At 45.5% G+C, this 15,035-nt stretch overlaps 1 protein-coding gene across 3 annotated transcripts in view; it reads left to right on the top strand.

Annotated features, from left to right (window-relative positions):
- Positions 1-15,035, top strand: part of KMT2E (lysine methyltransferase 2E (inactive)) — a 120,081-nt gene that overhangs the window by 35,623 nt on the left and 69,423 nt on the right. For all 3 annotated transcript variants that reach the window (XM_074942498.1, XM_074942499.1, XM_074942497.1), the window contains exons 5-6: positions 3,374-3,454; positions 7,435-7,493. In XM_074942498.1, coding sequence (XP_074798599.1) covers positions 3,374-3,454; positions 7,435-7,493 — 140 coding nt within the window. The remainder of the gene's footprint in view (positions 1-3,373; positions 3,455-7,434; positions 7,494-15,035) is intronic.

The following is a 15,035-nucleotide window of genomic DNA, read 5'->3' as shown; positions in this document are numbered from 1 at the left end:
TTATGCTCAAATAAATTGGTTAGTCTCTAAGGTGCCACAAGTACTCCTTTCCTCTTCTTTGAGTAGATACAGCCGTGTATTCCACTTAGATGTGTGCATGCTCAGCGCAACGGAGCTGGAGAACTTTGCATAGCAGTACCCATAGAGGAGCAGCATTAGCGCATTGTGGCCATACCTGCTCCCTTGGATATATGAGGCATCGCTGCCCAGGTCCCCTCTGTTACTTCTTACCACCCGTGGTTGGAGTCAGAGCTCTGTGTGGTTTTCATCTCAGTCCCTCTATTTATTGACTTTTCTAGTTGTATATACTTAATTAATACCCTTAGTATAGTCTTAGTTAGATTTAGTGTGTGTTAGCTGTAATTTAAGTATTTCCCAGGGTTTAAACATAGTCTGTCATGTGGGGTAGTGATCCCCAGCAGTGATCACAACGTGGTGCTTGCTGTGCCTAAGTGAAGCCTACATCAAGAAGCGATGTTCGATTTGCAGATCATTCAGAGAGAAGACTCCGTGAATGGTTATCGTGATGGTGTATCTTAGGAGGAAAAGAATCCAAATCTTCCTGTATCTGGATGACTCGTTACTGAGGGGCAGGTACAGAGAGGAAGCTCTTTCTCATATCGACACTGTACTGTGCTTGCTTGACCATCTGGTTCTTATCCTAAACACTGGGAAGTCAGCTTTGGTTCCCACTCAGAAAATTGAGTTCATTGGGTCCTAATAGACTTAACAAGTTCAAGAGCTTTTCTGCTGACTGACTGTTTTCAGGTGATTTGCCACATTTTGCCGCAGACTGCAGTCTCAGCCTTCCATGACAGTTCGGATGTGCCTGTGGCTCCTGGGCCACATGTCCACTTGCACACAGGTGGTCCAGTTTGCAAGGTTGCACCTCTGCCCCCTGCAAATGTGGCTCAGGATGGTTTATCATTCAACTCTTCACCCCTTGGACAGATCCATCTGCCTTCCCAACTGTTCATGGGCTCCTTGCAGCGGTGGACATGGTCTAGAGAACATTTGCCAGTGCGTTCCCTTCATCTGGCCTTTGCCAACTAGGTCTGCTGTCGCCGATGCCTCCCTAATGGGTTGGGGAGCACACCTGGGGTCACTGAAAGTTAAGTCTGTGGTCAGAGCAGAAGTCCTCACTGTATATCAACATGGTGGAGCTTCGGGTCATCTACAGTTTATGCAATGCTTTTCTGGACTGTTTCAGGGTCTCAGTGGTTCACATACTTTCTGATAATATCACTGCAATGTATTATGTGAACAAGCCGGGGGGAAGCACGCTCCAGGATGCTCTGCCAAGAGGCATTCAGGTTGTGGCAGTTTTGCATTGAGGAGAGCATTACGCTGATAGCCAACTGCTTGCCTGGATTCCAGAGTCATCTCACAGACCGTCTCGGCATGAATTTCTTCCTGAGTCACAAGTGGTCTGAAGACAAGTGTCTTCTGGGTCATCTTTGCAAATTGGGGCATTCTGATGATCATCTTGTTTGCTATGAGGGACAGCAGGAAATGTCACCTGTTCTGCTCTCAAGGGGGGCCTTAGACTGGGCTCCTGTCCAACTCTTTCTGTCTCAGCTGGCACTTGGCTCTCTTGTACTCTTTTCCCCAATCCCAATCATCCCACTGGTCAGTCTCAAGATGAAGGCAGATCAGGCCAAGCTCATTCTCATTTCCCCAGTGCGTCTGAGGCAGTGCTGGTTCTCTGACTTTTGCTGTCAGTTCAACCTCCTGTGCCTTTTACTGTCCATCCCAAACTGCTCACACAGAATCACGGTCACACACTGCATCCCGTTCTCAGCTCCCTGCATCTCATGGTGTCGGTACTTTGTGGCTAAATGAGGAGAAAAGAGCAGTGTTTGGTGGCTGTTTAGCAGGTCCTACTCAAAAGTGGAAACCTCTCTATCAGAATGGCCTAGTCAGTGAAATGGAAGCTGTTTTTGGTGTGGTCATTGGCCCGTGGAATTCAGCCAACACTGGCTTCTATCCAGGACATCTTGGAGTACCTGCTATGCTTTCAGGTTGTCGGGACTTGTGTTTAACTCATTGAAAGCGCATCTAGCAGCGATACTGTTTCATTCCTCTCTTCAGGGAAGATTGGTCGTCTCCAATAACATGGTAGCAAGATTCTTAAAAGGACTACTTTTGTCTCCATTCTCCAGTCTGAGAGCTTGTTCTTCTGTGGAAGTTAGTGTGGTACTAATGGCTTTAATAGGACCTACTTTCAAGCCTGTGGAATCTTATCTGTTTCTGCTTTTGTGGCTGAAAACTGCATTCCTAGTAGCAATAATATACAACAGAAGATTGTGCGAGTTGCAGGCTCTAATGGCAGGGCCTCCTTATCCACAGTTCTCTGAGGGCAAAGTGACTTTAGACAAAAATTTTGGACGTGGTTGTGAAGTGGTTTCTCAGTTTTATTTTAACCAGGCTGTGTATTTACCCATATTCTCTCATAAGTGACATTCATCTCCGGAGCAACAGCGTCTCCATACATTAGATGATAGGCGATGTCTGGCCTTCTTTCTGGACAGGACTAAACCATTTCATGCTTTGCCTTGCCTCGCCTCTTTATATCATATGCAGATTGTATGAAGGATCAAGCGGTCCTTTCACAGACTGTCTCAAAATGAATAACATCCTGTATCAAAACTGGGTATATGAAATAGCTTCAGCTATGCCTCCTCAGCAGGTGCAAGCTCATTCTGTGAGAGCTAAAACAACATCAGTAGTATTCCTCAGTGACATCTCAATACTGGACATTTTCAGGGCTGCTGAATGGTCATCCATCCATACATTTATGAACCATTATTTCTTTACTGCATCTTTCAAGGCGGATGCAAGTTTTGGTAGGGCAGTCCTGCAATCCTTCTTTAGGTAGACTCGGAGCCCTGCTTCCCAGGGTGGGTACTGCTTGTGAGTCACCTAAGTGGAATACATGGCTGCATCTGCTCAAAGAAGAAACAGTCACTTCCTGTAACTGTGGTTCTTTGAGATGTGATGTAGACATGTATTCCATGACTCACTCTCTGTCTGCATTGTAGTTTAGTTTTTGGGCATTCTGTGTGAAGGAGCCTGGCGGGAGGGCAATTGGGGCAGCGCCGCCTCATATAGCCAGGGGAGAGGCTGTGGACAAAAGGCATGAGTGTCGACCCTCTATGGATATGGCTAGGCAAAATTCTCCAGCTCCAATGGGCTGGTTGCGCACACACCTAAGTGGAATACCTGTCTGCATCCCATCTTGAAGAATCAGTTACATTAAGTAACCGTTTCTTTTGACCGAACACGTCCAGTGTGCCGTGGTCACTAAAGATGTGTCAGTCTTAAATGCATTAATTTCAGAAGACTATACATGTGGAATCTTTATTTTTTTCAGTGTTTGGCAGCACATTGACTGCATGGGGATCGACAGGCAGCATATTCCTGATATATATCTGTGTGAACGTTGTCAACCTAGGTGAGTAGCAAATGGCTAATAATGGTGTGTGCATACAATTTTAAACTCTTAACTAAAATATTTAGAGACTATAAAATGAATAAAAGTTGCCTTTTAAAAATATATAATTTTATTGAAAGTGAGTTGATCACAAAGTAGCAAGCAGGTTTCTGTGTTATAAAGAAGCATACCACGCGTGTTAACAATTAAAATTCTTGAAGTGTTAAGCAGAAAACTTGAAAGAGAATTGCGTCTGTTGCTAGGTCATCTGGAAGTAAAACAACTAATTAGACACCTCATCCACTGTTATTTCTTTGGCTCAGTCTTCACTACACTACACTTCACTACACTACAGAGAATGGAGTAGGAAAATACCTTCTCTTTTCAGGTAATAAAGATCAGAAATTGTCAAACTGAAGTTGTAGGAGGAGATGCTGGAAAAGCTGATAAATCAAGTCACTAGGACTAGATGGCATAAACCTAACAATGGGTAGCAAATATGAAATTCTGTTAGTTAGTTGGAAGATAGTGAATGTTAGAACTACCATTACTGAGGGTGATCCAGGAGTATAGCAGGAGCCTACCTGCTACGATTCTGGACCTGTTAGCTGTCATGGTTCTCCCACCACAGTTTGGCTGCTAAGGTGATTTAGCCCTCCAGTCAAGTCATGAGAAGTCCACCCTTTCTAGGTATCGAGTGCAAACAACAGAAAGTATCAGAGGGGTAGCCGTGTTAGTCTGAATCTGTAAAAGCGGCAAAGGAGTCCTGAGGCACCTTATAGACTAAGATGTATTGGAGGATAAGCTTTTGTGGGTGAATACCCTCTTCTTCGGATGCATGTAGTGGAAATTTCCAGAGGCAGGTATAAATACACAAGCAAGAGTCAGGCTAGGGATAAGGAGGTTAGTTCAATCAGGGAGGATGAGGCCCGATTCTAGCAGTTGAGGTGTGAACACCAAGGAAGGAGAAACTGCTTTTGTAGTTGGCTAGCCATTCATAGTCTTTGTTTAATCCTGAGCTGATGGTGTCAAATTTGCAAATGAACTGAAGCTCAGCAGTTTCTCTTTGCCCCTCTGCTATGTACATCGGCCAAACTGGACAGTCCCAACATAAAAGGATAAATGGACACAAATCAGATATTAGGAATGGCAATGTACAAAAACCTATAGGAGAACACTTCAATCTCCCTGGACACACAATAGCAGATTTAAAGGTAGCCATCCTGCTTCAAAAAAACTTCATGACCAGACTTCAAAGAGAAACTGCTGAGCTTCAGTTCATTTGCAAATTTGACACCATCAGCTCAGGATTAAACGAAGACTGCGAATGGCTAGCCAACTACAAAAGCAGTTTCTCCTTCCTTGGTGTTCGCACCTCAACTGCTAGAAGAGGGCCTCATCCTCCCTGATTGAACTAACCTCCTTATCCCTAGCCTGATTCTTTCTTGCTTATTTATACCTGCCTCTGGAAATTTCCACTACATGAATCCGACGAAGTGGGTGTTCACCCACGAAAGCTTATGCTCCAATACGTCTGTTAGTCTGTAAGGTGCCACAGGACTCTTTGCCAACAACAGAATGTGTCTTTTACCCCCATCTTAAGCTGAGCAGTATGGCAAGTATTCATGGCACAGGTACAGCTGACCAACCTTTAAGGGCCAAGTCACCCTGTGACATGGGAATTAAAGAACAATGAGTCCTAAATTTCAGTCCAAGTATGCTGGTTGAGGGAATAATGAAAGAAATGTGCTATGATACGTACAAACCTGCACAGCTTTTGTAAAAAGTAAATCATGTCACCCCAAAATGGTGGATAAGAGGAGGAGAAATGATAAATCTAATTTATTTGGACTTGCAAAAGGTTTTTCAAAGTACTCACAAAAGGCTTTGAAGGGAGTGGGCGAAGAAATCAGGCTTTTTTTCTTCTTTGCTGTATGAAATAGATCTGAGGTTTTTTCATTTTTTAAAGGAGGGGACGGGGTTTGTTCCTGTATGTGGGATAAGGGTTTTTGTTGTGTGTTTAATTTTTTTTATTACATTGGTAATTCAATTCCTTTCCAGGCTGGAAGGGCTAGATTCACAAGGGGAATTTAGGTGCTGCAATGGTTAGCATTAGAGCACTTAACTTTTTGGTGACCTGCTGTCCAGTTGAATTTACAAACCCAAGTTACACACCCGTATTCCTTATATAATGCCTAGGGAGAGTTAGGTGCCTAAGAAGGGGATTCACAAAAGCCATTATGCTGAGCGGAGAGCTGTCTAAGTTAGCAGTAGGAAATGCAGAGGAGAGGGTTAAGTAGGGACTTGAACCAGGTCTCTCACTTCCAGATGAGTGCCCTAACCTCTGGGTTATGGGTTATTCCGGGCTGGGGATCTCAAACTCTCCTGTTGGAACTGTTCCACTGTGAATAAATAATTTAAAAATTCATTGGGCCAGAGAGAAAATGAGTGACTCTATAGCTCAGTGGTTAGGGCCCTCATGTGGGAGTTGGGAAACCCAGGTTCCAGTCCCCTTTCTCCAGTGAGTGTTCAAGTATTTTCTATAAAGAGGAACAACTTCAGCAGGCATATTGAGAGCTTCACCACAAAATACCCCTTTGCCAAGTGGTTAGGGCAGTCACCTAGGAGGTGGGAGACTTGGGTTCAAATCCCTGCTCCACATCAGGTAGAGTAGGGATTTGAACCTGGGTTTCATATATCCTGGGTGAATACTGTAACCACTGGGCTATTGCAGGGCACCAGCACCATTTCTGTCTTGTGTTTGGGTTGGGCTTGCTCTGAGTTTGCCTTGCGGATTGGGCCCTTAAGGTAAGATAGGCAAGGGAACACCAAGTTTGTGAATACCACTAGAGCATAGGCATGAATTAAGCATTAAGCTGCTGAGTGGTGCCAGGACTTAGGCTGCTTTGTGCAGGCCCAGCTGCTGAAGTTTAAGCATCTTGAGGACTTTACTGGTGGTAACTTATCCACCTAGGACTTTAAGCTCCTACAGGGTTAGGTAGCAGCTGAGCAGTGGTTTTGTGAATGCCATTGGCATCTAAATGTTGGATGTAGGTACCCAAGTCCCTTGTGAATGTAGCCTGAAGTGTCCATGGTAACTGGAGAACTAGGGAGCTGTATCACAAAAGTCAAGGTGATAAAAACAGAACAATTGAGATTGGGAGGAATTTTTTGAGACAGCCAAAACTGTTTTGTTAACACCTATTCAACTTTCATGACTGACTAAACTTATGAATAAAGTATGCCTTAAAAACTCAACACCTCCACCCCATCAGATAAATGGTAGAGCTTATAATGAACATACAGTTAGACCCAGTGGTTCTTCAGCAAAACCATGGAAAACCAGATTTGGCGTTTCTGAAATGTTTAAGAATTTTTGCTTCCTTTTTATCTTGAACTCTTTTGACCCCCTTTACATCTTAATTTCTTCACGTTTCTTTTGAGGGATCTTGTCAAAAGCCTTTTGAAAGTCTAAATAAATTATGTCAAGTGGTTCTGCTTTCTCCACTATTTTACTGACATGTTCAAAGAATTCTGGTTAGTGAGACATGATTTTCCATTGCCAAAACTGCTGATTGAACCCAATCACATCATGATCTTTCAGGTGTTTTAGTTATTCCATTTTTAATAGTTGTTTTGACCAATTTCCCATTTAAAGATTCAAGGCTTATTGGTCTGTAATTCCATGGATCAACTTAGAACCTCTTTTAAATATGGATACAACATTTGCTACCTTCTCAAGTGAGTTAGATGAGAGTGGCACTTTTGGATACTATTATGCACAGATCGTATTGTTGCATAATGGAACAGTGAACCAATTTCATTTTTATGCATTACAGCATCCACCTACTGACCATTACAGAATAAATAATAAGTGTGTGTACTGATTACTGTAATTGTCTAAGTGTCTAATGTTTGGCTGCATTTCATACCTAGGTTCAACCATTTAGAAATGTTCTGATGTGTTGACTAAACTGTTCTGAAAATTTTTTTTTATGCAGAAGTTTAGATAAAGAAAGGGCAGTGCTGCTGCAGCGAAGAAAAAGGGAAAATATGTCAGGTGGGTAATAAGAAAATTTAATAAACTTATTAAAATATGTCATATATACTGAGTGTTTCAATGAACTGTAAAGACCCTGAGAATATTTTTATAGTTCTCCAATTTGCAGCCTTGCAGGTGCTTTGAAACTAACATTCTTGCATATAAAATCTGGAATCGAATGAAATATTTTAACCGTATTTTATCTTCTCAAACAAAGCACATCTTGATTTTATATATGTACTAGTCAGTTATGAAACTCTGTAAGAAACGAGTTTCTTCTTTGAGGGATGATCTCCATGTGTGTTCCACATGTGGGTCTGCATGCACACCATCCGCCTGAGTTCAGAGATTTTTAGTAAGCGGTGTCCTCTGGCCTGCATGTGCACAGCTGTTCTCCTTGTGCTCCAAACTGAGAGTATAAGAGGCAGTGTGGACTGACACCTCTCCAATTCCTTTTTACTAATGCATGGTCTCAATCAATCTTCTGTGTCCACAGCTTCGCCTGTTGTTGCTTCTAATTAGTATTTTAGAATTTCACTCTTAGATTTATAACTTTTAGTACTTAGTAAAGTGTAGCTTTAGTTCTCTCCCCACCGTGGGGAAGTTCTCCCCTGAGGGCAAGGACTATGCCTACAGTCCCAGGGTTTAAGAATTGAATTTCTTGCCCCTGCTCCTTTCCAGCGAGTGACAAACACTAACACTGCCTTTAGTGTCTTGGTCATGCTCACTTCTCCACTGAGTGCAGCATCTGCTGCTACTCCCCTCCCTGACTGTGTGAGGATTGAGAGCTCAGACTCAGTGGGGAAAAAAACAGCCAATGGAAAAAGCCATTAGACCCCAGTTGGATCACGACATCTGCCTCAGTCAAGAGGTAGCACCCCTGTGAGTGCGACCTCAGGAGCTGAGGCTGCAACTTCCAAGCTTAAAGAGTCCAAGGCTTCTCATGACAGTAAGTGACACTCACAAGCACAGAGGCAGATCCTACTCTAAATCTGTCCTGAAGAGAAAAGATCCCTTTCCAACCCTTCCCAAGTCAGACAAGTCCTCACACATGGTCCTAAGGACTTAAGTCTTCGTAAACCTCCCCAGCAGGAAAATGCAACGTGCAGGAGTAAGGACCCATCGGTTCCAATCTTTGATCAAGCGTATAAACCAGAAAAAAGACCTCCACTGACATTATCTTTAACATCCAGATGAGACTCTGCGCTGGTACCAACAAGGCCCCAGAGGGATTTGACATCTTCTGCAACCAGGGAAGTGTCTGATCTGACTGCTGTTACCACCAGTTCACTGTACATCACAGGGTGGTCTGAGACGTACATCTTCCCAAGGGATGTTTTTGCTCTCCTGTACCTTCAATCCCCTCTTCTCTCGGGTCCATTCATATTTAGAGGCATTATACCAGAGCAGCAGTTCTCAACCCGTGGGCCGCATGCAGCCCAATTGGAACACAGCTGCGGCCCAGCTCAGCTGTGTGCTAAAGGCTGGCCCACAAGGTGAGGTCCGGGTTCTTGGCTGCACAGCACGAGGGGGGTCTAGGCTGCCCGGCCAGCCCCATAAGGTCCGGGGTCGGGGCAGCTGGTGGGCCCTGCAAGCTCTGGGGGGCCGCTGCCCTGCCACCTGGCCCCTGCGACCCAGGTAACACATTGTGGGCCGCATAGTCGGCCCACAATTATAAATAAGTTGAGAACCACTGCACCAGAGTAAGATAGTCTTCCATCTGCAGACCTGAGTACCCATACATTGGTACTAATGGTTCCACTGGTCAGTTGAGAACCAACCTTCTCATTGGATGAGTTGGAGGCCCCAGATGAGCCTCTATTCCTGCATGAGGAGCAAGCCTGGATGGAAGCTCCAGGAGATTGGGATTCTGTTGTCCACCCAGGTATGACTTTCCAAGGGACCGATGGTTCTCAATGCAATGGGGTCTGCCCCAACTAGTTGACCTCTTCTACTGGCATTAGTGGGATCCTTAATCTAGGCACCACAGATTCATGCATGAACCTTTTCTGCCCTCTCCTAGCTGACACCAACAGGTTCTGTTGAGTATGAGGAGGAGGAAGTGGAGCCACATCTGTCAGCTATTTTATCATCTTCTCCCAATCAGGCGGTCACCCCATCTTCGCTATCTCTGCCTGATGATCACAGGCAGTATCGGGAGCTCTTACTTTGAGTGGTGGCTGAGTTCTGGATCCAGCTTGAAGAGGTTCAAGAGTCTCAACGTAAACTGTTGGACATATTAGAACCCTTGTGTTCCTGGTCAATGAGGCCATTATAGCCCCAGATGGAGTAGTGTGGCACACTTTTTCACCGCCTATGGTCCCACCTCAAAGACGGCTGAGAAGCACTATTTCGTTTTACCTACAGGAGTTTTTGATCTGACATCCAGCACCGAACTCTCTGGTGGTACAAGCAGCGACTGACAGGTCCAGGCTGCAACACCCCCAACATAACACCTTTGGACAAGGGTGCCTCAACCTCCTATGGAGAAAAGCTTTCTCCTACACAAGTCTTCAATTCAGAATTGCTAATTACGAGGCCCTCTTAGCAAAATATAATTTCATCAATTATGTGAAGTTGTTAGAATTCAAAGACAGAGTCTGTTAGGATAGAATCCAATTCCAGAACTTAATTGATTAGGGTAAATCTCTAGCCAAAACATCTCTTCAGGCTGTAGATGCTGCTGATACTGCTTCCAGAGCGATGGCTACTGTGGCTATGAGGAGACGATCCTGATTTGCAGTCCACAGATTTTCCTGGAGCGGTACAAAGTACCATTGAAGACCTGACCTCTGATTCAGTTAACTATTTTAATGAAAAGATTGATCAGTTTCTTCATTCTCTTAAAGGCTTGAAAACCTTTATCTTTGAGTATCTATACATCTGCCCCAAAGAGAGAGCATCACAAACAGAAGTACAGAAAAAGACTACCCATCAACTGTTTTGTCATCAGTGCCACCGTAAAAATGACAGAGGGTACAGAGGCTGAGGTATGTAGTTTTCTCAACATCTGTTGATACACCGCACCCCAACCCACAGCCGAAGGTTTTCTTTTGACAGGATTTTTGAGATCCGCGTTCCTGAATTGATGCCTAACTATTCTACCTCCCAGATTTTTGGTGACCACATTTCCCGTTTTGCCTGCAATTGAGGGGCAATAACAGACAAGTGTGTGCTGAAAATTATTTACTCTGGCTATTTGATCGAGTTTTTGTTACCTCTTACCACAGACCCCCTTCCCAACCCCTTTTCATGGACTAATCTCATAAGGAAATCCTACATCAAGAGGTGCACCTCTTGCCACTTCAACATCAGAGGAGGGGATTTTTCTCCCCATATTTCCTAGTCCCCAGAAAGAACGGAGGGTGGAGACAGATTCTTGACCTATGCCAATTAGATGTATTTAATCAAAAAATTAAAATTCTGTATGGTCACACTGGGATCAAAAATTTCCCCTCTGGAAGAGGACACACAGTTTGTGGCTTTTGACATGAAAGACGGTTAGTTTCACAGAGACATGCGCCTATCCTACAGAAGGTTCTTCAGGTTCTTCCTTAGGCAAGACCATTAACAATTCAGAATCCTCCCATTTGAGCTAGATATGGTACCCAGGGTCTTTTACAGAAATCTTTTTCAGTGGTTGCAGCTTGAGTGAGAAGAAACAACTTTTACTGTTTTTCCATACCTTGATGACTGGCTCCTGATGGGCAGATCCATCAGGGAAGTCCAGTTGGTGACCATATTCCTACTCTGCCTATTGTCTTCCTTGGGAATCTGTGTCAGCCACAAAAAAATCCACTTTCACTCACACAAGGACTAGAGATTTTGTAGGTGTGACCTTGGACTCAACTGCAGCAAGAGCCTATCTCCCGATGGAGAGATTCTACACCCTGATTGATTTGATAAAGCAGGTCACCCTCAGACTTCGGACTACAGTCAGGGTTTGCTTTTCCCTTTTAGGCCATGTGGCCTCATGCATCTAGTTACACCATTTGCTAGGCTCCATCTCTGTTGCCTATAAGCCTGGCTTCAGTCTGTCTACTCATCAGACAAAGACAACATCAGTACCAGAGTAACAGGTTACAATCAATGTTACAGTCTCTCTTGCAAACCCAGAAAAGGTTCAGGTTGGAGTTCCTTCCCTCACACTGACACCCAAAGTGAGCATCATTACAGATGCTTCCCTCTTAGTTTGGGGAGCCCATATGGTTAATCACAAGGAACTTGGACCCCTCTGGAGGCCAGAATGCATCTCAATTTACTGGAATTAAGAGCAGTGTATTCCGCATGCAATACATTCCTTCCACTCATCCAGTCCCAGTATTTCCAGATAATGTTGGACAATATGACTACTATCTTCTCCATAAACGCAGAATGAGATCCCTTTCCCTGTGTGCAGAGACAGTCCACCTCTGGAATTGGTGTAACAGTAACCACATAACTCTCTCAGCAGCATGCCTTCCAAGTGCACAGAACTCCCTAGCAAACAGTCTCAGCAGGCATTTTTCCACAGACCACAAATGGGAGTTTCACAACTCTGTCCTGAACAAGATCTTCACCCATTGGGGAATGCTGCCTTGAGACCTCCTCACTTCACAGGCTAACTAGAAACTCCCCCTGTACTGCTCCAGAGCAGCTCTGGGCTGAGGCGCAAAGGATGATGGATTCTGCTAACCTGGACAGGACATCTCAAATATGCCTTCCCTCTCATCTCGCTAATATCACAAGTGCCCAGCTGGCCAAGAAAGTTCTGATTCTTGGATTGCCTCAGGATTTCAACCCATCCGCCTATCAACATCCAGTCATTTCAGGATCTACTAATGCAATGCAATGCTACAACCAGGCATCCCAGATTAGGATCTCTACAATTCAAGGCCTGGTATTTGGATACCATGTCACAGCAATCAGCACCTTTCATCCTACAGTTGAGGGACACACCTTCTTTACTAATCCAATGACAACTTGATTCCTGAAGAGACTTATTAGAACATTCCCACCAGTGGTGAAACCAACACCACAATGGGATCTCAATCTGGTCCTTTCAGTTATCACCAGGCCTCCCTTCAAACTGTTAGCTGCCTGTTCTGTGTCCCATCTCCTGATGAAAGTTGCCTTCCTTGTTGCCATCACATCAGCCAGACGGGAGAATGAATTGGGAGTGCTCATGGCAGATCAGTCATATCATTTTTCAAAAATTTTTGGAGTTTTTCACATGAATCAAACCATCCACTTAATAGTATTTTTGTTTGCAAAATCTCATGCTTCTGATGAGGAGAGAAGACTTCACTCCCTAAATGTCTGATGGGGCTGGTTTTCTAGCTACAAAGAATGAAAACAATTAGACACCTAGGCTATGTATTGCCCTGGCAGAATGATCAGTGGGTCAACCACTATTTGTGCAAAGACTCGCTAATTGGATCTTGGACTGCATCATAAACTGTTACCAACTAGCATGTATGTTCGTCTCCCCTGCCCCTCCCAGAGAGGATGAGAGCCCATTTCGCCAGAGCAAAAGCAACCACTGTGGCATCTCTGCAAGACATACCCTTAATAGATAGCCTCCCTACATCTATTTGGAGTTCCATCCACAGCTTTACAAAACTTTATGCATTGGTCTAATCTTCTTCTACAGATACAGTTGTGGGGTGGCACCATTACAGACATGCATACCAAATGCATCCTCTCACCCTCCCTTCCCCCAGTTGACTGCTACTTACTGATCTCCCACATGTGCAATACACATAGGGACTATCACTCAAGGAAGAAATGGAGGCTACTTACCTGTAACTGAAGGTTGTTCGAGATGTGTGGTCCCTATCTGTATTCCGTTACCCATCCTATGTCGCCTCTGCTGTGGATCATGACAAGATTCATGATCAGAAAAGGAACTGGAGAGGCATCGGTTCCATGCTGGCCCTTATACCCTCCATTCAGAGCACAAGGAGAACAACTGTGTGTATGTGCACGACCATGTGAACAGTCATCTGAGATTTTTGTCCTAACAGTATCCGTAGGGTCGGCAGTGGCGTCGTCTGGAGTGCCACGCTCATGCACTGCTGGTCCTATGCCCTCTCAGTTCCTTATTACCGCCCATCAGTTGGTCAGAGCATCTTATCTTGCCTTGCAAGCGTGTTAGCAGTGTTAGCCCATTGACTGTCTTCTTTGTATATAGTTCTCAGATAGTTGAGTGTTTAGGTATTAGTTTAGTAGTTAGAGTCCTGGTTGGGACTTTGCCCTAGGCTTCAAACCGTATTCCTCATGCAACAGGCCAGTGCCTATTAGTGACACCCACAGCAGCTGTTTGAAGTGCTAGGGAGCATCCCATATAAAGGAGAAGTACAGGGTTTGTAAGAACTTTCGTCCCAGAATCCAGAAAGAGCAGGATATCCACCTGAAAGCCCTCCTCATGGAGGTGCACTTCATCCGGAGTCGGACCGTTCCCATTCCGACTCTGTACCTAGCACCTTGGCGTCAGTGCGGAGTGCCCTGCTGGCACTAGGTTCCTCCTGGCACCATTGCCCTTCGCCAGTGCCCAAAAAGTGGCGAAAGGAAAGAAGCTCCCCGGCGCTGTCCAAGGAAGGGAAGAGGGCTCTGGACAGAGGACCTAGTTAAGGCCACATGCCCACTCTGGAGCTACAACAGGGTGCCACTACGTTTGGACCCCTAACCCAACCAGGGATTCGACTCCTGGGAGCGGCAGGGGACCCTGGTTCCTTCTGGGGCGTTCGATGCCCAAGGCTGCCCAGGTGGCTAAGGGACTGCCGGTGCTGCATTCGCCACACCCACTGCAGGATGGGGTTAAGGCCATGCAACCCAAGGGCAAGCCAGCCATGAGGCCATCCCAAAGGGTGGTGGAGCACCACCGGTCCCCAGAACACTGACGTATTTCCCAGTCCCCGCAACCTCAGTCACCAGCCAAACAACCCAGGTCTCCAGCACCACGCTCACGATCTCCTTCTACGAGGCATGGGACAGTGGAATCGAGGCATCGGTCTCCGTATTCTGGTACTGACCAGCATCTCACCAGAGATCTCCCTGGTGCAGGTCCCTATTGCCTAGACGAGCTCTGAGGCATTGGTTCCCACCGGTGTGGGACCGCTCACCATCACGGCACCGGTCTCCATTGTCCCGGTACTGCTTTGGGGAAAGGCACCATTTCCCACTCCACCCTGGTTCCCGGAAGGGAACTGGTTTGCATTGGAACCGGAGTTCAGCCCTTCGCCAAGGAAGCATAAATCTCCAGCGGTGCTGGAGACTGGCAAGGCACTTGCGGTGGCTGCATGGCAACAGGGCCAGTGGCCTGCTCAGTGGCCTTGTTGGAGCCCTTGGAGTGGATATGCCTGTGATGCTGTTACCATACTCCCACTACTCCTCCCTGTTTGGACAAACACTGCTGGCACCAGGCTCAGAGCCCGGTGCGGAATCTGACACGGGGGTAGCACAACAGGCGCCGACGCCTAGGGAGCCATCCCCAGAAGCATGGAGCAGTTGATAGCTAAGTTAGGTCAGACTTTTGCCTAGAGGCAAATCATTAGGTGTACATCAAGCCTCAAAGAGGGC

Source organism: Natator depressus, chromosome 1 (assembly GCF_965152275.1).
Source record: "Natator depressus isolate rNatDep1 chromosome 1, rNatDep2.hap1, whole genome shotgun sequence".
Taxonomy (NCBI): Eukaryota; Metazoa; Chordata; order Testudines; family Cheloniidae; genus Natator; species Natator depressus.
This window is presented reverse-complemented; position numbering and strand designations above follow the sequence as displayed.